General features: G+C 42.1%; 2 protein-coding genes across 2 annotated transcripts in view; one reads left to right on the top strand and one right to left on the bottom strand.

Annotated features, from left to right (window-relative positions):
* Positions 1 to 6,392, top strand: part of abcb6b (ATP binding cassette subfamily B member 6 (LAN blood group) b) — a 34,253-nt gene extending 27,861 nt beyond the window's left edge. Inside the window, exons 18-19 of the mRNA XM_069663411.1 lie at positions 3,093 to 3,161; positions 5,498 to 6,392. Coding sequence (XP_069519512.1) covers positions 3,093 to 3,161; positions 5,498 to 5,612 — 184 coding nt within the window. The 3' untranslated portion in view covers positions 5,613 to 6,392. The remainder of the gene's footprint in view (positions 1 to 3,092; positions 3,162 to 5,497) is intronic.
* A 4,573-nt stretch (positions 6,393 to 10,965) lies between these two features.
* On the bottom strand, positions 10,966 to 20,011 carry LOC138592577 (uncharacterized). Its single transcript, XM_069663409.1, has 8 exons — positions 18,623 to 20,011; positions 17,328 to 17,600; positions 14,388 to 14,642; positions 13,226 to 13,396; positions 12,480 to 12,611; positions 11,884 to 12,050; positions 11,224 to 11,490; positions 10,966 to 11,142 (listed from the first exon to the last, which is right to left on the bottom strand). Exons 1-8 carry the CDS (start codon positions 18,873 to 18,875, stop codon positions 10,966 to 10,968), a joined length of 1,695 nt encoding a protein of 564 aa, XP_069519510.1. The 5' UTR covers positions 18,876 to 20,011.
* Positions 20,012 to 25,163: the final 5,152 nt, after the last annotated feature.

The following is a 25,163-nucleotide window of genomic DNA, read 5'->3' as shown; positions in this document are numbered from 1 at the left end:
TCGGGATTAGAGAGTTATGAGAATGGGCTTGAAAGTCAGTTTTTTGTTGGACCCTTCCATCCACCCAAACCCCCCTGGCGTGGACTTTCTCGCGAGACCCATACGCTATGTTCTTGTCATTGTTACTATGGACATTAGGCGTCGCTCCCTTTATGTAAATCAGGGATTCCCAAAGTGGGGTGGTGCGCGAGCTACCTCTAGGGGGTGCGCGTGAGGAAAAATGTAATGGTGGTGTAATAGTGTATTAATTACACCAAGTGGGATTTTTCATTTGAAAATCCTCAAATGGATCTGCTTTCAGTTAATGTGATCTGTTTCTGAGTCTCTGCAGAAATATATATATATAAATATATATATATTTCTCTCTCTATCTATCGATCTCTTTATCTCTCTCTATCTATCTCTAATGTCCTGCCAAGTGACGCCTTTGACGCTGAGAAGTGAAGCCAATGCAGAAGTTACCAAAACTGCAGTTCCTCTAGTTCAGGCCAAATGTTTAGAAACAGAATGAAACATGTTTACATCCTGGAACAAAAGTTGGTCTCTGCAGGAAAGCGAAGTTGTAACTAATACTGAGGTTTACTTAAGCCCAATCTGCACATTATATATGTGCAAAACATGAAATTCTAGTTTCAGATTCTGTTCAAATTTTGTGAAACGGCCTTTGGTATTATGAAGTCTGTGAATTTGAGTCATAAAAAAATTACGTCCGACCTAGAAAAGAGTGACTTTCCCGGCCTAGAAGAAGATCTGCAGCGTGCAGATTATCCTGAACCTAAAAACAGATCATGAACTATATTTCTTAAGCACACTGTTTGCATGTAAACACATCGGATGCTTTCTTCTTGCAATATAATAAAGCCTGAATGAGAAAAGGAAAAAACCCTCTGACGTCTGCAGTCTCTGGGGAGAGATATTTCTACCTTTGACCGAGGTTTTCTATCAAATATTGAAGGTGGACGTCCAAAGATAGCCTTGATGACATTAAAGCAGAGTGGTGGCTCTGCTGAAGCTTAAAGTGACACTCAGCAGTTTGGAGAGGCAGGCAGGACCCGTTTTTGTGTTCTGCATGCAGCATTGGGAACGTTGGCACAATATCAACCTTTTTCAAACCTGCACCCTAAGAACCAAACGTTTATCTTACAACCTCATTTCTTGTAAAAAATTATGAATCAGTTGACAAACTTTCATCTCTCCGTCTCACAACACCTCAGAAATAGTTTTTCTGATCCCCGTTTGGTCCCATGACAAAGGCTGAGATTAGTGTTAGCGTGGCTTTAATCAGACTCTCATCAGAGACTGGTCATTAATATAAAGTTTAATAATTTACAGACAAGTTCACGTAGAGTTCTCGACGCACTCAGCTAAGTGTACCCATGAGTGTTACATACATGACAGAGCTGAAGTGAATGTGTGTTTCTGTGAGTGATTACCAAAGAATGACTTTGATTTTTGCTTTTACACGACAGCTGAACATATTTAACATCAAACCGCACATTATAACTCCATCTCACTCTGTCTTTTAACAATATGTGTCTCAATCATCCAACGTTTCCCCCGTTCTGACCTCTGACACCTCTGGAAGTACATCCTCTCCTCCTCCCTCCCCTCCTGTTTTATGTCGTTCCAAAGCTCTGTGAGGACAGCGCTGCGTCTTTGATCTGCTTCCTCCTGTACACATGTTTAAATAATATTTCAGTTGATTACAACTTGGATCCTGTTTTATAGCACTGGCTATTATTTCTGTTTTTAATAATAACATATAATTATTATGTTTGAGGCTGCAATTTGGGAATCCAGCAACATGTCTGTACAGATTACAAACAAAGCCTGCGTGCAGACAGTTTTCATGGGAACCAAAGTCGATATTTTTAATAATACATGTCATTAATTTCAATTTACCTTCTTACAAAGTGGATGTAAATGTAATTAGCCTTTTAATGTGCTGTTGTCAATGATTAAGGGATGTTCTCTGTGTATCTTACATGTTGGTGTCTTGGCGTCTTTGAATTCTCCACAAATGCATGGCACAAAGACAAAATATTTTAGATCTCAAGGGGGAGATAAAGCCAGAGTTTGACTAAAGCACAAATCAATCATCCCGTTCTTTCTACTGTAACGTTTCCCCTCGAAAACAGCAGCTGATAAATGTGTTGCTTTAGAAGTTTCAGGTGACGAATGTTCAACCGAACACTGTATTAAAGAAGTCAACGAGAGCACCAGTTGTATGGAGCAAGTTTAAAAATGGGCCTACTACTCTCTTCATTTATTACCTCAGTAAACATTTTCATAATTATTTTATTGATCACTAGTTCCAAGTTTTATTCGATATATCATGATGTTCATTTTATAAATTATGGTCCAAGTTTGAGTTAGGGCGCTCCTCTTTGTACCATTTAAGAAACAGCTATACTCAGACCTGTATTGTCCAGAGCTGAGCTAGAGATTATGGTTCATAAGATAAGATAAGATACGATAAGATACGAGAAGATACAATAAGTTAGTATATGATAAGATAAGATACGATTAGATACGATAAGTTAATATACAATACGATAAGATACGATACGATACTAAAGATACGATAAGATAAGTTAATATACGATAAGATAAGATACGATACGATACGATACGATAAGGTAGAAGATAAGGAATCAATCAAATTCAGAATCCAGTATAAGACTGTTGTGATTGTGTTAAGAGTGCTGCATGGTCAATAATTTAATATTATTTTAGTTTGGACTAAATTAAATTATTAAATTATTGTTTTCATTATATTGTTTTCATGATCTTATTATTTATTGTTATATTATTCTAGTTAGGTTCCCCAACAGTTGGAGTACTGCTGCTCCAAGCTACCTCCTTTTTCTTTTAATTCTACCTCTGTGTTTATTGTTCTGCACCTAAACACCAAGTCAAATTCCTTGTAGGTGAAAACCTACTTGGCAATAAACCTGATTCTGATTCTAGTTTGGCAGTTTATAAATTCACATTGCTTGGTAATTATGCAGTGAATATATTTCCTCCTTTTTTTGGAACAAGAAAAACTCGATATGAAATGAAGGCGGAATAATGTTTGTATGATTTTGCAGGTTGTCCACTATCGTCGGAGCAAACCAGATCCTGGTGGTTCACAACGGACGGATCGCAGAGAGAGGAAGGTCAGAACTGAGACACTTTCAGGATGTTTTTATCTCATCCTCCGCCAGCAGCCACTGATGGGTTTGTGTGTGTGCGTGCTTTTGTGACACACCTGAATGATGTGTGTGTCCTAAGTGCTTTGCAAATTTGTTATCTGTGGATCAAAACCTCTGAGTGTGTTTTTGTGTGTGACCCTTAAACCTTCTGGTGTCCTTTTTCTGCCCCAAAGCGTGAATGAACACCACACACACACACACATTCTTTCCTACAATGCAAACAGGGGACCGTAAGGCTACACCTACCAAGTGAGGACGTCTGTTTATGGTAGTTTAAAAAACACAAAAATAAGTAGAAAGTTTCCTTTTAAGGTCTTTTACCATAATATTTCTTCAAATGTGGTTTGCGTGTTCTAATCTAATCTAATCTTAAGAAGGTGCCAAGAGGGGACTTGCAGGCTTGAGTGATGTCTACCTATCAAAGAGGGGACGTTCATATACTGCAGTCTGGCACTCACACACTTGGGCTGCCACTTAGCTGCTGATGCGTTAAGTCCTTTGATATTAGAGCTGGGAGGACTTCCTGTGTCACACACTGAGGTAACATACACCCCTGCAGTGAGGAGGTGATATATGACTTTCTAATGTTTTAATTCTAATCAACAAAGATCATCCAGCATGTGTAGTCCAGTGTTTCACTATGAACACGCCTGAGAGATAAATCAGTCACTTTTAGTGGAGGGTAAACATGTGAAGAGACTCTGCTTGCCCCTGCAGGCATGTGTGGGGAACCCCAACCAGAAGCCATTCGTCTTTTGATTGACGCTGTGATGTAAACATAGGGCAGGCCAGTTCAAACTCCGGTGTCAGAATACACACAGTTTGTGCCACAAAGTGGTGGAGGGTATCATGAAACAGAGACAGGAAGTCCTCAGGCTAAACATTCTTTACGAGGACTGCAACCACGCTAAGCTAAAAAAATCTCTTGTTGTTCTCATCTTTAACAAACATCTGTAAAGTAGTTGGACAGGACAGCTATCTGCGTTCGCAGAGTTTGATGCTTGCAGGGTCTTTTGTTCCTCAGCTTTATATCTTATGATACCTTATAAGGGCTTTATGGTCTAAGCAGTTTTTCTCTTCAGGTAAATGTTACGTCGACATCTACCACCTACAGCTCATTCAATTAAACATAAGATGAATCAAACCCCTCCCATTGCGCCCACATCCCTATGCCGATACTATCTACCCTCCCACATGGCCATTAATGTCTTTGATCTTAGAAGATTAGATGTAGAATAGACTCAATTAGCAGCTACTACCTTGAAGGATGCCGACAGATGACCATTGCCTGCCACTGCCGTTGGTTGGGGCTGCGTCCAAGTTCACCAAAGTTGAACCCCACATTCAGATGTTTTATGCATCCTTTTTCTTGCATAGAGTGGAAGATAAATACCCACTGTTGCTAATTCTGCTGATTATGCCCTGACATACCTGAATTTCCAGCCCTATTTTTGTTAGTCGCAATGCCTTCTGGGTTATGTAGGCACCAGGTTTGAACAGCAAGATATCTTTGGTTCTGCTGCATCTTTTTTCCTACTTTTCAACAATGTTTGGAGAGCAATGCTACACTCTTGAAATCATCTTCTTTGTAAGATAAGACAAGTCCTCCACTTTCCTGTTTTCAGACAGCGTGACCTGCTGCATTAACCTGTTCTTTCTTTTTCTCTCTATCCGTCTCACTTTCTGTGTATCATCTATTTCAGACCCTTCGCTGCGTTTCCCGCCCTCTCTTTCCGTCTGGAAGTCCAGACAGTGACAGACTTTTGGTTTTACTAATTCATAGTAAAGTTGGTTGAAGTCTGCAGGAGGATTTCAGACAGCTCAACTTTATTTTTAAAGCTGCTCTGGTGTCACAAGACATTATGAGTGACCCACCTTCTCCCCTGCCTGCGCTGCTTTTCCAAGAATTTCTGTGCCTTTAATCTTTAAGCGTATTTCCTCTTCTTTAAATATTTCTGTTTACAATGGGAAATTTAACAAAATAAATTCAATGTGGTAACAGTCCGGAGTCTGGAAAAGGCAAAAGACTGCTGTCTGAGGAATTCAAACTACTAACTGAGAGGTTTAAGGGGTCTAAAATAATTTAGAGCCAGGTGATAGAGAGCCTTATAGGTAACCAATAAGATCTTACAATCAATCCTGCAGAGAGTTAATGTAGTTAGGCTGAAAGAGGGATGATCTTACTTTGTGGTGTCGATTAAAAGCCAGAACCAGCCCAGAAGAGTTACTTCTCAATGTCAATATTTTGTGGTCTAATGTCTCATGCCTGATACCAGTGTCTGTTTCTCGGTTGTGTTCAGGCACGAGGAGCTGCTGGTCCGGGGAGGTCTGTACGCAGCCATGTGGATGAAACAGCAGAAAAGTCTCGACACACAAACAGAAACACAGATAAACAGTCAGACTGAAGACACCTGACATTGAATGGTCTTTATGTTGTGTATCCACCAGTCAAAGGTTCACCATCTTTCTGAAACCACTGTTTAGTTGACAAACTTCAACTCCATAATCTGTCCAGACAAAGTAAAACTGGAGTGTTTGCAGAAATATTAAGTTGTCAAATAGGATGAAGAACAAAGACAGGAAGCTAAACCAATCCCGTGCCATTTATTAGAAGTTTATAAGTAAAAAGTGCAGGTGTAACACGGCCTGCAGCTGCAGCTGATGCACGTTTTAATGTTGCAGCAGCTTTAATGCTCGTTGTTTCTTCATGGAAGCATCGACATGCCTACGTCTGGGGGTTTAAACTGCTGCTGCTTTTAGTTTCCTATTCTGTTGGTGGTGCAGGACGACGCGTCCAGAACTGGCAATTGTAGTTATGGATTAGCTCGCAACTGCAAAGAATCTCCATCTTCAGAACATGAATGTAGTTACAGCTGCAATAAAACAACTAAAACTGAAGCTTCACAGGACTTTAATGTTGGCTGGATAACAGCCAAGGCAGTTTTGCCATATGAGACAATCAGAAGAATTTAGTTAGTATTAAGGTGAAAGCTTCTGTGCAGCAGAAGAAGGTGGCAGAGGTCAGATGTTCTCATTGTGCTGATTCCACAGATGCCATTAAAAGCGGAGGCGATTGTGTTACTGAGATTGTTTTGGTAAAAACATCCTGGATGGGCAGAAAGTGCCGGAGTCAAAGGTTACTGTTTGGAGTAAAACTATATCAGCAGCCTGAGGGCCGAAGAGAGAGAGACAGATGGAGAGTGTGTTTTAGCTGAAGCTGTGTCGTTAGCAATAAAAGCCTTTGAAACAACAACTGTGTCCTGACTTTTATTTTAGGTCTCTACATCAGGACCTATAAACCCCTGTCCGATATGCATCCACTTCCCAGGCCGGTACTCCAATCTTATGTCAACTTGCTCCATTTGTTTCTACGATTGGACGAATTTGTTTTATTTTGTACGACAGACTTGCACAAAACCATTCACTTTACGAAAGACACAAGTGAAACAGTTTGGCTGATATTAACGCATGTTCCTGAGTCCATCCAGTGTTAGGAAAATACTGGAATACATAACTGTCAGATTAGTAACATTCTCCATCAGAACAGGAAGAGAAAAGTGAAAGTGGTAAAGTAAAACACCACTAACATGTGGTACAAAACAGTCTACAACAACAAAAAGTTTTTAAATAACATTGATATTCTACCTGAAGCATGCCCACAGAAGCCAGGGTTCTCGAGATCCATGTAAACATGTTATCCCGTATAAGATCTAAACCGGGACAATGCACAAAACCAGGACACTATTAGGTATGTTAACGCCTTTATACTTTTAAGCTGCCATCTTTAGACCATGTCAGTTACTTTCATGTAAAACTCTTGGCAAAATTCCAATCACCACCCGAAAGTACTGAAAATGTGCCGTTAAACATTAGAAAGAAAGCATTTGACTGTCTTGCAGGACAGTGTTTATAAAGCCTCTTTTAAAACCATCAGAGGTCTGTCTCTGTTAACATTAAGTTGTTTTTTTTTGTTCAAACTTTATTGAAAACTACTTCAATATACAAACATTTGTTCACATTGTGTGAGCGGCTGGACGAGAACTTTTGTATACGTCACCAAGTTCCCTATGAACTCTGGGTAAGTCCCACAGAAATAACTCACGCAAAGTGAGGACAGTACTAAACACACAAGCTAAATGGGAACACGCCGAGACTGGGAGTGGGCCGTGGAAGACCTGAGCATATGAGCATGTAGACATTACTCATAAGCAACATGTTTTGTGCTATGATCGTTCGCTAATGGACAACACGAATCTATGTCCTGTAAATTTAATTAATGGGAAAATGATATATATGTGTTGGTAGGACCAGTGAGGTATGGGGGTTTAAAATCTTTCTCTGATAAAATGTTCTTGTCCCTGTACACGTCATCCTTTGATCCAACCATCAGATTTCTTTCTTACTCTAGCTTGCTCTGATGACTCAGAGGGGAAGCTTTGTTCCCATTCCAGCTTCCTTTGGACGTGTTTTAACTGCTGGTCACCAAACTTTGTTTATTCAGAAAATGGACAGGACTTTTAAATCTGGAGCCATGGACACCAGAAACACTTCCCCCTCACTCCTCTACCGCCCAGGGCGTCATGTTTACGGCAAACATTTTTGAAATGGGTTAATGGTTTTCTGACCTCGGCTGGGAACTCGCCAAATCTGCTAGCTCATGTTTTTTTGCTGTAGCAGCTGCGTCTGGTCCCCCTCCTGTTCAGACAGTTTCCCATCCAACCTGATTAGAGGTCACCCAGTAACAACCTTTTCTCTAACTCTGGGCGGGTTTAAATGTCTTTCAGGCATTAATGTAAACAACCAAGATGGCGGCTGTGTTAAACATACTGGACAGTAGTTCAAGATACGTTCGAATGGTTTCTAAAAGTACTTTATTTTGTGATTTGCTGCATGCAACTAAAACATTTCTGCTAAATTACATCTCATACTCTGTACAGATGAATACACAGACTGTGAATATGCACATGTCAACTTGTTGGACACAGTTCTGGTCCAAAATGTCGCCCTCATTCAGGAAGTTGTTCTTCCCAATCATCCTCCTTCTCTTGAATAAAGAAATCTCTGATCAGTATGACAAAACACATCAATACAAAACACAGCAGGGGGGGATGAGATGTACACGGGGTCGTGGTATATATGGTTACTCACATGTAAAAACAACATGAGGTCATGTACAGAAGAATTCACAAGGAACTACCGAGCGTAGAGGACAACATGTACATCGTTAGTGTTGGGATGGGTTTATATTAGAACATGTGCCCGTTTCATGTGATGCCTCTGTCTATGTGATTGAGCACACACACGTACATACACACAAGTTGTGCCCTTATTAAAATGCCATAGCCAGTCTGTGTAGCAGTGAGGGCAGTCTCAGTGCTTCATATCTTAATCATGATCACTGCCATCCAGTTTCTGTCTCTCGTTTCCTTGGCTCTCTCTTCCCCCCTCTTTCTCAGGTTAAGAAGTCGTCGTCTCGAACTCTTAAAAATACATTTCCTGACTTCAGTCCCCACTCTGTCATCATTTTTTTACAACCTGGATTTCAGTTGTGTAAGTTTTGCCATCCTTCCTTTTGGGCAGTAAAATATGACTCCTTAAACAATAGCTCGCGGCTACTTTCATGTTCACGACCAAAGACGTGGTTTAGATAATTTAGTTCCAAAACAAACACACTTTCACTCAGCAGACTGGTTTCAGCCAGAGACTGTATGTAAGTGGATGAAGCCATCTAGATGTCACACATTGGTTTTTTGACCGTATTTGGATGAGAGGGTGGCGCTGAAGAGAAGCGAAGGGTTAACAAATGCTAAGTTATCAAAGTACAGTGTATGCCCAAGGCTTAATAAGATGCTTCATGACCGTGTCCCCCACTAAATGTGATTCTATTTGTGTTGGTATCTGACAGAATTATGAGACCCAAAAACCGAGAGCTCGTTTCACTCGTCTCCGACGTGACAGCGATGGACTGGTGAACAAAACGACCCGGGTAACTTCAAAGATTCGGTTCCCACTGTCTTCTTTGCGTGGAAAAGCCAACAACAATCCTGACGCCAACGCACAAATAAATCAATGTATGACAAACGCTTAGCGAGCTAACAAGCCAGGTTTTGTGAGGGCAAACACAGATAGCTGCTGATTGGTGGTGACGTAAATACTACTAGAATTTCACTCACTGAAAAAGCTGGAGCTCAGATTACTTGGAGGGTCAATGAGTACGATTTAACCCAGAACAAGCCTTATTATTTGTCGCATGGTATCATAGTGACCATGCCTCTTATTTTGCATAACTTTAGGTCTCAGTATAATTCAAACGGTTGAGCTGTATAAAAAGTAACCGCTGTACAGTTGCCATAAATGGGGAAATGAAACATAGAGACCACAACAGGCAGTAAATATGTTTAATACTGCTCTTAAGTTGGGCACATTAATATGGGGCCGAATGGTGTTTGACCCTTTTTGGAGTCAGCCTCAAGTGGCCATATGAGGAACTGCAGTTTTTACTCCAGGGTTAGTTTTATTTTGTATATCTGGAGGTTGCTGCCTGGTTTTGGGTTGCATGTAATGTCAGTTATGTAACATAACTCAAGTACACTTTTTCTAAATTTGACAAAGAGGTGTTGATGGAAAAATGTATCAAACTGACAGTATGTGACAGTGTGTTCCTTGTGTCTGTCCGGTGAGGACATGTAGGTATCAGGATGTGTCGTATGCCCTTAGTAAGTAATAACACTTGTAATGGTTGTATTAGAGGCTAGGAGCAAGCGATAAAGCTTTGTGGTAGTATGGGTTGAAGGACTAACAAGTGTACAATTTTGCCTGATAATATAATGTACCGGACACCTGACAGACTACTTTGAGAGAAGCAAGAAGTTCAGGCAGCGGTTCATACATCACATTTTCTCTCCAATATTATCATCAATACTGAGTGAAGTTTGTTTTTGACCTTTGACACACTAGATTGACCAATTGGCTTGGCTTGTTGAAGGACAGGTTTGACGGACAGGAAAACCAACGGTAAACATGCGGAGAAGAAGAACCAAAAAAGAGAAGAAGTTTAGAATGGGGTTGAAAACCAGGAAAAGAAACACAGGAAGAACCTAAAGAAAGAGGACATTGGGGGAAGGAGGGAAATGGAGAAGAGGAATAAAGGACAAAATGAGATACACAAGTTAAAATGGAAACAAAAGATGAAAGAATGTAAAGAGGATGTTACCGGAGGAGATCAAGAAGGAAAAGGTGAAGCAGAGGACAGAAGAAAGAGAAGAAGAAAGAGGAAATAACTGTCATAAAGATGAAAATAGAGATAGATGATTGGCTCTGAAATGTTTTAAGTGCCCTGGACATGTTGCGCACACACACACACGCACACACACACGCACACACACACGCACCTGACCGAAGCATACGCTAGCACTGGTCTCTGAGAGTGGTTGTCCTCTTGCTGAACTCACAAACACACACAGGGTTCACATGGTGTTCAGGAAACTCCCATTGGGATGCTGTTGCTGTATGGTTACTGTCTTAGGACAGAAAACACACACACACACACACACACACACACACACACACACACACACACACGGGTGTCAACCAAGCACACTGAAAGTAAGTCCTAAGTTAAGACACACCAACAAAGGTGCATGTGTGTAATGCAAACACGTGTGTACGGTCTGTGTGCGTGTCCAAGTTTAATTTGTTTCCCACTCCGCCTCCCTCTCTCTCTCTCTCTCTCTCCCTCTCTCATCCAGTCAGTCTCAGTGTCTCTCCCTCAGTTGGTCCTCCTGTGTTTCTGGTGCCAGAGTGCGGTCGGCAGGTTCTGGCAGCCCTGGTACTCTCTCCTCATCTCGTTGTCCGTCAGAGGCGGCGTGGCGTTGCAGGGGGCGCCTGCCAACGTCACGTTTAAAAGGCCTGCCCACGGCTCCAGGAGGCGAGACATCCCAGAGGCCTGATAACATGGAAAAGGTGATTATATGTCTATTTATAAGAGTGAACAGAAACAAACAATCCATTAATGTGGTAAAGTTACCTTTCCTAGGTGGTCCAGCAGACAGGACGCAGGGCTGATGTAGGCCCAGCTGCTGTCGTCCCAGCCAGGGTTCAGCCTCTGCTGGCTGTGGGTCTGCCGAGTCTGGCTCTGGATCAGAACCACGTTGAGGTGTTTCTGGGAACCTCGCAGCCTCTTGGACAGCACGCCGCTGTAGCTCTGATCCACAAACAGCAAAACACGAGTGGCCTTGCAGCCAGCCAGGTCGGCCAGCAGCTCGTTGACGGAGTACCGCTCCTTCAGATCAGCCTACAACGACAGAGAGAGAGAAGAGACCCAATGTCAAAGAGCAACAGGTATTTGCAAACATACAGGAATGGGTTACAGATTGGCATTTGGGATGTGCAAGTACAGGGGAGAATACATGTGGTAAGTGTGCTTCCTTTTTATAGTACCAAAGTATTAAGAGAGAGATTATCCTGATGTGTTGCCACAAAATGGACTGGCAGAATCTGGGGACGATGGACAAGATCTTTGGTGTCGGGCCATTGGTTACTGTACCATCAAAGAAGGGTTAAAAACACACATTCCCTCCACAAAATAACATTCTTCAAATCTTCATATTCACTCACACACTTTGTCTTAAATTCATTTATTATCAGTACCTGAGTACGACAGTATGTTGGTGTGTGTGTGTCTTACAATGCCGTTGAGGTTGGCGTCCCACAGCAGCATGGTGCCGTCGTTGCGTGTTGGTGAGTTCAAGTAGAGGACCAGTGTGTCGGCACAGTGCTGCTTCCTGCAGACGTACGACACGTGGTTACGAATCACGGCTTTCTCCGTCGCAGAGTACACACCCTCTAAGTCCTCTGTGGAGGGAGGAGACAGGGGAGAGGGGTTACACACGTTATGTTAGACATTTTCAGTCTGTCAGTCTAATTGTTTTGCTGTTTCAGTTTGCATTCAAAAAAAGAGAACCTGCTCAAAACTAGCTTTACTTTTTGCTTCTGCAAAATAAATCTTATGCGGTTCTAACACAAAGTCCTGGAATGCATGTGGTGTTATTTAATTTCTGCAGTGTTTTTGGGCTTAGACAGGATCAAGTCCATGTTGTAGCCACATGGTATAAATCATAAATAAGACTACTTCACTGAGGCTAACCCTAGCTTGTTGTTTGTTCCTGTAAGAGTGTGTTTAATAAACAGCAGTTTTATTACAGTAGTCAGTATTTGGAACAGTTTGATCAGTGAGACAGAAGAAGAAAGAATCAATGTTTGCACAGAGCAACAGTGGCCTACCAGGAAGCTGTCCACTTCCAGCGAAGAAGGTCTTGATGTGATCTTTATGGAAACCGTTGTTCTGCAGCATCCTGTAGAACTTTTGAAGGTTCTGAACATGACGCTGGAACGTCATCTGCTGCTGCCAGCCACCTGCAGTGTACACACACACACACACATTTTCAGATGGCACCGTAACCAAAGCATCGTGCTCCTTTCTATATTACTTCTAACAAGGAGGTTATATTTTCGGGTGCGTTTGTCTGCATGTCAGCAGGATTATGGGAAAAGTGCTGGCACGATTTCCTTGAAACTTGGTGGAAGGGTACGATTTAGGCCGAGGAAGAACCTGGTCAAGTTTGGAGCAGATGCAAAATCCAATTCACCAACTAGCAATGATATTGATGAAATCAATTTGTATGGTTTTGGAGACACATCAAGACTGGTTGGAGATTGGAATATTGACTTTGGCAGAGGTCGGGCTCTCTGAGTGTCCTTCTAGTTAGCAGTTTGATTTTGAATATCCCCAACAGAACGACTTCCTACTAGTTAAACAGAGACACAACAGCCACAGCACCAGCTGAGAACAAGGCTCCATGTCTGTCTGAGGTCTGGCTACTCTGTGGCTGTGATATAGATACCCCTAGACTATATGGTTGGCAGTCCATAGTTGATGGGTTCCAACATTGCGATCCTCGTTACCAAGTTTGAACTATTTTCATTGATTTCTACCAGTGCAAATGTTCAAATAAAAAACACTGTCCTACCTGAGATGAGCACAGCGTGGTCACAGGTCTGGTAGAGTCGGCAGGAGAGGTGAGTGGCCAACGGCTGCTGGTGGCAGCGTCTGGTGTTTTTATTCAGCTCGCAGCTCGAGACAGGCAAACTCGGAGAGACCATTGGCAGGGGCTGGGGGCACCTCGCAAACTCGGCCTGGTCTGTTAAACAAATGTGATGTCAGACATGAATAAATATCAGCATCGGGGAATAAGCTCAGGTGATTATCCTGAAATCATCTTCTACATAAAGCAGAGCCTCGGTGCTGAAGCAGATTTCCTGACATGAGGTTCAAACAAACCTGGTGTGCCAATATACTCAGTCACCTTTGTGTTTAACTGGGTCAAAATCAACAATTAAGGAATACTTCCTCTCTACATATCTGTAGCCAGAGGTGGGTTTGTGGTTTTATCCTGAGGATTGTCTTTGTTTGCCAAAACAGCATGATAACATTTTCCCAGCACTTTTTCTCACGAGGCCAAGGTTGCTGGCAGAGGCTGCAGGTGTGGGTGGTCTTGGCGTTACATGAGAATCATTCTGCATTTGACTCAGAAAGACTCCTGCCAGAGAGAGCTCAATAGGATGCCATTCAAACTATAAAAAGCAGGTGAAGTTTTACAACCTGACTTTAATTCTATCAAGTCTATTTGACTTCATATTAGCATAAAAAGAACTTTGGTGGTTGGATACATTTCTATCTAGCGCCATATTCGGGTTAAAATTGCACATTTTCTGGTTCTTTATGAAAGAATGCAAACTAATGATCTAACCCCTCAACCGCCTCAGATGTCTCTAGGGCTCCTTAGCAAATATAAGCATGCTAACATGCTAAATCAAGATAACACAACTCTATGGCTACGGCAACGTTTGCATTTAGCTAAAAGCATTTCTGTGTGAAGTACAACGCCTAGATTAGCCTTCTAACAACTTGTGTGTGTGTTCAAAGATACTACATCTTTGGGGATTAATGAAGGCGCTCTGTAGGTATCAAGATTCATTTTAAATAGTTAGATGAAAAAATTTCACCTTTTGCTTTCTGTTTGGTAAAAACCCAGGGTGTTTTCAGCCTAGCTTAGCAGAATTAAACTGATATCCTCGAATGAAAGGAGGATACCTTGTACCTTGTACCTGATTGAAAAGAGTGACACTTACCAACACATCTGAGTCTCTGCGTTCGGTTGCTGTCTCCAACTCCAATCACCAGTGGCAGGAAGTGGACTTCACAGAGCCCTCCAATGGCACGGTCCAACAGGCGACTACCTCCGCTTGTGGTTATGGTTCCCCCGCGCAGCACGACGCCTCCCAGCCGACCATTCGTGTTACCCATAATCCTGTCTGGACTGGCCTGTCGACGCTTCAGCTGGTTCTGACAGCGACCCTTCAAAGCTAGAGTCAAACACTCCTCACCTGAAGACACAAAGAGGGAAGGAAACTTGATCACATCTGCAGGGACAAGTGGGAATTAAAATTAAACTGTAGGCTCGGTCGGCCCTTCTTCTTTGTTTGGCTGTGATCAGTCAACGAGTTCAAATCCCAGGTTGTTAAAAAATCATGGACTAGAGTTTCTCGCTGGGATTGGTACCCTTGAATAACTGATTGCCATTTTCTTACCACCTGCTTAACCCTCACTTCTGAGCTTCTGCTTGTCTTCTAAACCCTCTCTCCTTTTTATTCATACGCTCCTTCCTCGATTTCTTCCTGCCTCTCGCCCTCCAAGGGTTAAACGAGGTCTAAAGAAAGTTTTTCTCTTAAAAGACTCTGGTCCAAAACCATCTACAGGCCCCAGCAGGGGGCTCAGTGCTGTATGAATAATTGACAGGTGTGTGTTCGTGTTACGCGGAGCCAAATTCACCTCAAACATCTGGCCATAACCTCTCGCACAGCAGGGGGTCACAAACTTGCACTTTCAAACACGTCGCTTTAAACTTGTGAGGACCGTCACGGAATACATTCATTGCCTGTCCCTTTGGACGTTTTCTACATGAATAAAGCACTTCGGAGAAATCTTTTTTACTCTCCCTTTTGGCCTTTTATCCACAGTGAAGCTGTGTTTGCCAACACCAAAAGTGGAGCTTTTTAGAAACACTTTAACCCTTTTTAAGTGAGACCAAAGTACTCTCACTTTGCCTTTAGTGCCACCGAAGTGCCTCGTCCTCTGTGATTACACTGAGAATTTCGCACAATGTGCAGATTCTCTAAACACCTACTACTATTGAAATATCTTTCTGTTTCTGCTGTCAGGAGACTGGATGTTCCTGGTGGCTATAATGGGACAAGAAAAAGGAGCAAAGGAGACAAACCATAAAAAGTATGCTTAACATTTAAGTAAATTAAAGCCATCCCAGCCACCAAAAGCCAAGTTTCACTACAATTTGTTCCCCATCAGCGCTGCCATTAAGTTTAGTTTTTGTTGCCATTTTATTGTCAGCAGTATAACTGAAAAACATCTTGCATGGTCCATGTGATTTGGTGGAAAGCTTGGCTAAGGAAAGGCGATTACATTTTGTATCAGATCCAGATTTGACTGAGAAAGCAGACCAAATTGTATTCTCCCTTGGCGGAAATCTAGTCTTATATATTTCTATATCATCCTTTGATGTGCTAGAAAATGCTTAAAGCAAGCCCTAATACTGTCCATAAAGCCGATCTACAAAGATATATATACCCCTAACTTTCAGAAATCCACTCTCAGTCCAGAAACTCAAGTAGGTTATCACAAGAAGTGCAAGAACGCACACGCAATCACACACAGACAGAGACGTATCAGATGATGCTGAGGGCAAAAAGTGCTGAAGAGGTAGCTGGGTCGACCCCCCTCTGTGCAGGGAAGTGTTCTGCATCAGACAATGAGCTATAAATGGAGCTTTCAGAGGGTGAGACCACGCACATTCAACTTTCTCTTCTGCTTCGTTTCAGGGCAGAACTTTACACACACACACACACTCACGCAGTAAAGAAGCATACACACACGATTGTAGATCCCCACATGCATACAGCACACAGATTCATGCATGTTTGGTGCACAGATTTGTTGTCAGGCCTATTATTAACCATAATACTGTAAATGCAGCTGCTACTATGATTATACCTATTTATCAGAAGGACTCTTTGGGAGTGAGATATATTTGTATAAGCGGGAACTGAGAACAAGAACCTGTCACAAAACTAGCAACGAAAAAAACACATACAAGGGCACACATCCAAGAATCAAGTGACAAATAACGTTGATAAAAAAGATGTAAAGAGGTCATAAAAACATCAAGTTATAAAGCTTTAAAACATCACGATGGACCTAGCTTGGAGGTAGTTAGAAGGCTAATCAATTTAAAAGGTGCCTAAATCAGCTAGGAAGGAAGTTGGTTATTGGATGTGAACTGTAGTAACAAGGTAAATGAAAGGAGATTTTAGGAAGAAGAACCGTAGAGAATATGCTGAATATGGCAGTCTGCTGTCTTTGAGTAGTATGTCTTTGACCCAGCAGGAGTGATACGATAAACCTTTAATGGCGGGACAGTCAAAGACAGGTGGATGTGGAGAATATGATGAACTTGTCTGCCTTTAAAACAAGTCTATGATTAAGAAGTTTAAATCAAAAAGCATCAAAGACAGGTGTAAAGTGGAACTGTTGGCATATAAAATGGTATCATCTGCATAAAAATGTACTTTGAAGCACTTTGGAAGACTTATTGTTTTCATGAAAATCCAAATTTCAAAGGACCAAAGATAGAGCCCTGTGGCATCCCATTTGTGATTGTTAACTGCTGCTGTTGTGTCTCTGCTGTATCCATCAGCTTTTTTTAATATACTGTAGACTTTTGCTTATCCCATTCAACTGTGCGGTAATTGGCAACAACTGGATACATCAAAGTTTGCCCTCACTGCTTTCTTCCAGGAAACTCTTTCAAGGATTAGATGACAAACAGATCCTATAAAAACTGTACGCATTAATTTGTCCTGAACTTAAAAGCCCCCGAAAAATAATGATGTGGCATTTCACAGCCAGTTACACCTACACATAATGAGTAATTTAACAAAATAAACAATGATTCAACAATGTATACACACAAAGACTGTTTGTGTTTGCTTGCTCACCTAGGTAAATGCCGTCCATGTGGGAGCATCTTTTCTTCGTCACATTCAAATCCACATAGAAGAGGACCACCGGGTGCCCAAAGTTCTCTCCGGGACTCGGATCCAGCACCAGCACGGCATCATGGGCAGTAAGGCCGGGGAAAGCCTGCTGGTACCTGTGGGCACCATCACCTCCATTCAGCAGCTGGCTGACGCTGTAGCCGCCCCGCGACTTGGAGCTCATCATGCCGCCTGAGGAGTCCGGAAGGATGGCCAGGACTTTGTCGGTATTACCTGGAGGGTTTTAGTGAGAATACTCAGAAAATAAATTACACATGGCCAACGGTCCATTTTCAGCCATCAGTTTGTCCTAAAACATATCATTCTTTATAAAATATCATACTTTATAATTCTTTTTAAGAAGAATTGGGGAACTGGGGGAGCGTGGTCAAAAGGCACCCAAGTCATACTGTGCTAATTTAGTAGATGGATCATTTGTTGGTTTAATGTTTGCATTGGATTATTTTTTAAAAGTATCACATCATTTTTACTGAATGACATAGACAAAGATGCAGCAGACACAGACGTCCATTAACTGTAGCTTTCCTTAAATAATAAAAATCTTTTTTCCTTTGCTTTGATTGTTTTTCCTACAGTCTTGGGTCTCCAGAGGCCGTGTTTGTTAGTCTTTCTGTGCGATAAATATCGTTTGGATGGATGAAGCTTAAAACAACATAAATATTCAGACTATCTGCTAAATAGAATATAGTCAACCTAAATTTTGTGCTGTGTCTACATGCCACAGTAAAAGGTTCCTACATAAACGAGCAGTTTCTCATGGAGATTTCTTATGAAATTGACATGTTTCTTTCTGTGCTGTAATTTATCTCATTGCATTTTAGTTATCGATGTCTTTATAATTAATAAATAGGATATAATTGTGACCAAATGTTACTGATGAAAACAAATAATGTTCCAATTTTTAAATATCATTAGAAGAACCAACATTTTAAGGACATTAAGATGTGTTGGTCTTACCAACTGAAACATTCATGGCTTCATCTTCCTGTTGATTTACAGGCAAATTAACATTAAAACCGTTTTATTCATGTTAAACTGCTAATTCAGGCTTCTGTTGTTTAATTTTTACAGATTTTTAAGGCAAAAACTCAATTTCCCCTCCTCAACACGGACATTTAAACACATCCTGAAATGGTTTCACACTGAATCATTGTTTGAACGAGATATTTTGGCAGCATTAACTCCTCACTCTGGATTTAAAAAAAACAGTGCTATGTGACCTTTGACCTCCCTACCTGCAGCACTGCGAGGCTCCGACACATACACAGCCACGGCGGACATCGGCAGGTGGGCGAGCCGCCTGCACTCTGCCTCGGAGAGGGAGGACATGCGGAGGCAGCGGTCCAGCTGGTCCCACTGCAGCGACTGGAGGCCGGAGCGGACCCAGCGCTCCAGCCGGCCCGGGGCCACGCCGCCCGCGGAGGCTGCAGCCGCCGTGTGCAGGACGAGGATGGAGAGAGGAACTGCAAGAAGCACCAGGAGCCTCATAGTCACACCTTCTGGTTCTTTTCTCTGATTTGCTCTTTTTTCTCTTCCCTGTATTTGTTTGTCCTCCTTTTTTCTCTCTACTTTTTCTATTAAGTTCTTCCTCTTCTTTTGAGCTGTCCTTGTTTTACTCTTGCTTTTCTTCTTGGTTCATCATGTTCTCCTTTTTGCCCTTTTCCCCTTTGATTGTACCTTTTCTTCTGTTTCGGCTTGACACCTCCTTGTCCTCGTTTTCCTCCCTTTTCCAGATATTTCTCTTCTTTTTCTTTACTTTTTTCCTGAATCCTTTTTATTCTTTCATTCTGACTCTTCACTGCTGCCTTTTTATATCTTCTTTAAACTCTTTAGGTGTGTCCTTGAACCTGTCCTGCTCCTCTGTCTTTATATTCTTCTGATCTCTTTCTTCCCTCTCTTCAAAATAAATTATCAATGTCCACGACACTTCTCCTTCTTCCCCCTTTAGTGTTCTGTCTTTCTTTCCTCTTTTCCAGAACTTGACAGAGTGAAGATCACACAAATATCAGTCTAAAGCATCTTTGATCATCAGAAAAATCTTCTTCTTCGGTCTCTTTTTTATGCTTTACTCCTCCTTTTTTCTGGATTTTAAAAGTAGAAATCCTGAAACTGTTTTCCTTTTTTCTCAGTATTTATTTTCTAATTTTTGTCTCCTTCTGTTTCTTCTTTTCTTTGCACCTGAACAGACGCAGCAGACAGCAGCATCCTCTTTTGGTTGTTATCCTTTTCTTCTTTCTTCCTTTTTGTTTTCTGGAAATGAGATGGAACAAAATATATCCAAGACTTTTAGTTGTTGTTTCCTGCTGGTTTGATGGACTGACTTCTCCCCTTCCTCTTCTTCTTCTTCTCTTTCGTCTTCTTCTTATTATTCCTCTTTCAGAAGACTGATTTATTCAACCAGCTGGAGCAGCTTCAGGCTCTGTGTTGGTCTAAAAGGTGAAAGATCATCCCGGAGTGAGGAAATTAAGTCCTGATGAAGGAGACTCAGAGGAGAGATGCAGCCTCTTGTTTGTCCTGCAGACTCTTTGCTCTCAGTGACACTTGAGACTGGAATCATCCAAAGCTCCTGCTGGCCAACCCGCTCACTGCTCAGCTTCAGGCTGCTCGCCCTCTCCTGCTCTCTTTATCTCTCTCTCTCTCACAAACACACCCTCAAACACACACTTTTCTCTCTCCCCCTCTGTCTGTGAGCTTTGACATGCTAGGGGGGTTAAGGGAGGAGGATATGAAGAGAGATATAAAGTTCATTGAGTCAACTAGGAGAGAAAGAAGATGGGAAGAAAAGATAAGAAAGGAGAGGAAACGTATAAAGAGGGTTGGTGGAGAAGTAAAGAAAGAAATGTAAAGAGAGGATAGGAAAGGAAATTGGTGTAAGAAAAAGAGGAAAAGTGACAGGAATGAATGAAAGAGGGAAGGAACGGAGAGAAACTGGGGAAATGACAAAAGTGGGATGGAGGAAAGGAATGGATGACGAATTAAAAAGTGGGAAGAAAAAAGAGAAGAGAAAGGAAGGAAAGAGGGGAGAAAAGATAGATGGAAGTTGAGGAAAAGGAAGGGAAGCATGAAAAAAGAAAGAGAGAGGATGAAAAATGAGCAGGCAGAAGAGAGGACAAGTAGGGAAGGAAGAGAAGTAAGGGGAAGATGAGGAAGAGGATGAAGTAGAAAGGAAAGGAAGGGGAAGGAGAGAGGAGTGAGGAAGTTATTTAATTAGGAAGTTTTTGCCAAAAAAGGCAGAGGAAGGAAAGAGGAAAAGGGAAGGTCACAGGATAGAAAGAGAAGATTTAGGAAGACAGTGACACAATGATAAAGGAAAGGATGAGAGTGAAGAGGAAAACAACAGTAGATATGTAGAGAAGTAAAAAACAAAAAAAGGACAGAGAGAAGGAAAGAAAGGAAAAAATATTTAGAAAGTCAAGAAAGGAGGGAAGATGGGGAGCAAAGGCAGGTTTGTTTTCCAGTCTTCCCTCTAGTGAGCCCTCTAGTGATGAGATGTGTGATGTACAAGTCTGTCCCGCCCTCTGCAAGAAAATGAAGGGACCAGATTCCCAGTTTAAGGGAATAAAAAGCACATTTTGGGCACAAAGTCACTTAGTTTATCTTTGTAATCCAAATGCACTATCAGTACTTTCTTCTAAAATTATAAAAACTGGCTGAGTGGATGGGAGTCAAGTAACAAATAGAAATACAATTAATTTTAAAATATAATATATTATTTTAAATGGTTTTCTTTAAATATTTTTCTATTCATATGCAACCTGTGTGTCACAGTAAAAGCAGAAGATAAATCCCAATAAGTTAAATCGTCAAACAACCATCTAAAACGTATATTTGATATATCTGATTCACAGGCTAACCCGGAAGTGAAGCGGAAACATTAGCTCATCTTGTCTGAATAGACGATCTTCGGCCACGATGTTTTACTCAGAGCATCCTGCTAGCTATTGCAATGTGTGCAAGTGTATCGAGTAGCCTCTCGACACACCAACGGACCAACATGATATGGACATTACAGGGGACAAAGTATGTACAAAAATGTGTTTTTAAACTGATTGCAAGTTTTTTTGGTAGCGCCAGGCGGTCTGTCAGATACCGGGTGACATTTGGTGTTGTGTTGGTCGTTGCTAAGCTAAATCTTTCTAGGCGGTGCAGTGGTAAACAGAAGATAACGTAGACGGTGATTGGTAACGAGCTGTCAGGTCGGGTTTATTTTTAAGAATATATTCGTCTCAAAGTTAGTCTGGCCTGTGTTTTGTTATTATCTTAGATTATTAACGTTAACTTAAAACAGAATTGCCAGTGAGCTAGCTAACCTGAGGCTAAGGGTGAAGCGGCATGTACTGAAACGTTTTCCACACACGTGAGAGCACGCATTGACAGCAGTGTTGGCTGGTTGCAATACACATGCTAAAGAGATAAATTAAGAAAAAAGACGTTGTTATGGAGAAATGGCAATCTAATGTCAACATCCTTAAATTCAATATACGTATGATAGTTTTCTTTAGAGATGCGGGCGAGCTATGTCACTTTAGCTAGCTTATTTAGCCGCGATTTTAATGATAGGGTATAGATTCAGTATTACTCAATACAGTTTTCAACACTGTAAACACTGCCCTCTGTGCCCGTACAGGAAGATTTATATATATGTGGTTAACTTGAGCATCAAACACCAGCCTTTTCATGTAGCTACTGTTGAAAAGCTTTAAGCTTTGCACTATATTATGACTAAATTCATGTTTTTAGTGTTAATGTCTTGGCTGGCTGCAGTAGTGGTGGTTGATTATGTCATAGTTCAAATACACCGCCGTCCCTGTTTTCCCTTTTAAATCCAGTGGAAACACATTAGGAAAACAGCTAGTGAACAGATGCTGGATAACTTTAGAGAAAAGCAGTAAATCCTTACATTTAAGTGTTTGTTGATGGTTAAAATAATTTGCTTTTTATTTATTTTTTGCTCAACTAAGCAAGTAATTCTTGCTGCACTTACTCTTTTTCTCTTCTTGTACAGTTTCAGTGGCGATTGCTGTTAGGTAATTGCCTCCTGTGTGAATCCTCCTCCTGAGGAGGATATGAGAATGCAAAGGACACCACTTTCTCCTCCAAGACCTGATACCTTAGCGTGAGCCAAGTATCCAGGCTAACAGGCTGAAGTCATCCCCAGAGAGAGGAGTAACAACTTCTGGCTCAGTCTGCGTCAGCTGATGCTGATCTTTGACTCGGCCTCTGTCTTATATCATTATCCTCTGACTGTTAGAGTGGGAACCACTTTTCCTCAGGAAACAAAACCCCATGTGCCTGTGTGTCTGAGCCTCAAGTGAAGGTGTATAACTCTGCATTGCTGCCAAGAGATTACGGAGTCCAGGCCCAGTTCTTGTACTGCTGTCACTGCATCTGTGGCAGCAGGTATGTTGACTGTTGGTCAGGATTTACCAAGAACTTGTAGTCAATCTACAGTGACCAACAAAACATTTACAATTCTATTTAGCTGCAGCTGACAGCCTACAGAAGAAGCACTCACTGAAAAGGAAGCTGCCAAGAGGAGCAGGGAGTTTTTCACCTCAGGATCTGGTATTGTTTCGACTGTTGGTTCCTATCCTGCCTATTAATCTCCAACCAACCACATCTTTGTTGGGCGGTGCCATGCCAACCAACCAGTCCTCCCCCTGGGGTGGGGGGCAGCTTCGGGCTGACTCGAATGCAAATAGTTCAACCAATGCAACCTCTGTCAGTGCACATGCCAAGACTGCTGCGGCCACTAAAGTGCCTTTTAGTCAGACTTCTCTCGAGCTGTCCAGGAGAAAAGATCAAGCCAAACCTCTCTCCTCTAACGTTGCCTCATCTGCCTCCCTGTTGAAGCCGACGACAGTTGCCCCGTCTGTGCTTTCCGTCTGGGCGAATGGGAACGGAAATAGAGCCAACACCCAGAACCAATTCACCGCTGTGCCAGATGTGTCTCAAACCCTGCCACAAAAACTTTATGGGATTCAAAGCCCGAACCAGGTATCAGCAACAGGACTAAAGCAGGCTGGCAGCAGCCTCACAGAGAATGGTGCTCCTTCCCCCGTCCCCAAGAAGGAAAGCCAGAATGGGTTCAATGTGAGGTTGATGGATACCGTGCAGAAGTGTGTGTCGCTCCAAACCTCTCAACCTGGAAATGGTTTAGCTGTGAGCAGACGAGAGGCCACTTCAAGTGATGCACAGTTTGGTTTGGAGCCTCTTCTGTCAGTTTGTCATCAGGACCTGTTCATCCAAGGACAGCCCACCCTGCTGAAACCTAACATGTCCATGGTGAGTAGTGTTGTTTTCACGAGTGAAATACATTAACTGCCAGTCTCCTCCTCCTCTGACCTCTCGATGTTTTGTCTTCTCAGCCTGAAGCTGCAGACTGTTCCTCCTCGCCATCAGTGCCTCCTCTATGCCTTACTCTTAGTGAACATCAGGGGGCAGCGTTGGGAGAAGATGCCTCCAGCCTTGACTGCACAAAAGTAGAAATAAGAAGCACAACAAGGAGAATCCACTCAGCTAAACCAGCCACAAAGTGCAGTCAGACACAAAACGGCTGCACAACAACAACAGCTCTAAACAATCAGCTGCTAGTAAGAGGTGGTCCTCCTGCAGTGGTGGCAGCAACTACGAACGGCAAGCAACAAACGACAGCAACACAAAGTCAATGTCCACCAGGAAGCAGCTTGTCCACATGCACAAGAGTGAGTCCTCCAGCAGCCAGTTGCTCCCCACATGACCCCGTGCCAACTGTGCTCAGTGCCAGTGTCACAGAGGACACAAAGGTGGATGCAATCACAGGTAAACATCATTATTTGTTTGCAGTCACACAAGAGATTGGTATGTCTGTTTTTTGAATAAGCTTTGAAGGCAACATTTACAGAAGTGTTCACGAGTACAAAGTCGTCTAATAATACTGAGCTTATGATCTTAATAATAACTTCCTTAAGAAGCAAATTTTTATCCTTAAAGACGGAAAGCGTTTTCCTCCCAAGGACGTCTGCACAATGTGTGATGTTGGAGGTTCAGAAACCTGCCTGCACATCTCCATATAGTTCATTAAAACATTATTAACCATCCATCATCTATAGCACTTACCCTGCTCAGGGTCCTGGAGGCTGGAGCTTACACAAGCCGTCATTGGGCGGGAGGCAGGGTTACACCTGGACGGATCACCTGTCAATCACAGGGCTGACACATAGAGACAGACAACCTTTCACGCTCACACCTACGGGCAATCTAGAGTCACCAATAAACAAGCATGTCTTTGGACTGTGGGAGGAAGCCGGAGTACCACGCATGCACGGGGAGAACATGCAGACTCCACACAGAAAGGCCCACTACGTCTGAGTGCTAACCACCGTGCAGCCCTAAAACATTATTATGTTGGTTTTAAATATTTTAGCATTAGATAATGCAGTACAATGATTGTATCACACGGTTACATGTTTGTCTTTTAGCTACATAAGAAGAAATCTAAAAGAAAGATGGCAGGTAACGTCTTTGATTTTAAGGACGTGCGGCCACAACGAGTGTGAAGACGAGCCCTGAAAACTTTTTCTGGTTATCTCACAATGTTTCAATCCAAATCAGATCACTGTTTGTGGGTCCTTTGGTTGCTGTCATATAAATCTGATCAAACAACTCCCACACAGCCAGATAGAGCTCATTAACTGAGTGTTAACCCCCCAAAAAACTGTACTTTATTATGTTATTTTACATGGATTATTGCTGTTTCCAGTTTTTCTACTAAACTATGCATAAAGACATGATTCA

Source organism: Semicossyphus pulcher, unplaced genomic scaffold (genome assembly GCF_022749685.1).
Source record: "Semicossyphus pulcher isolate SPU_LCO1_2020_fin unplaced genomic scaffold, fSemPul1.0.p SCAF_15, whole genome shotgun sequence".
NCBI lineage: Eukaryota > Metazoa > Chordata > Actinopteri > Labriformes > Labridae > Semicossyphus > Semicossyphus pulcher.
The sequence above is the reverse complement of the archived record's forward strand: the minus strand, read 5'-3'. Positions and strand labels throughout refer to the sequence as shown.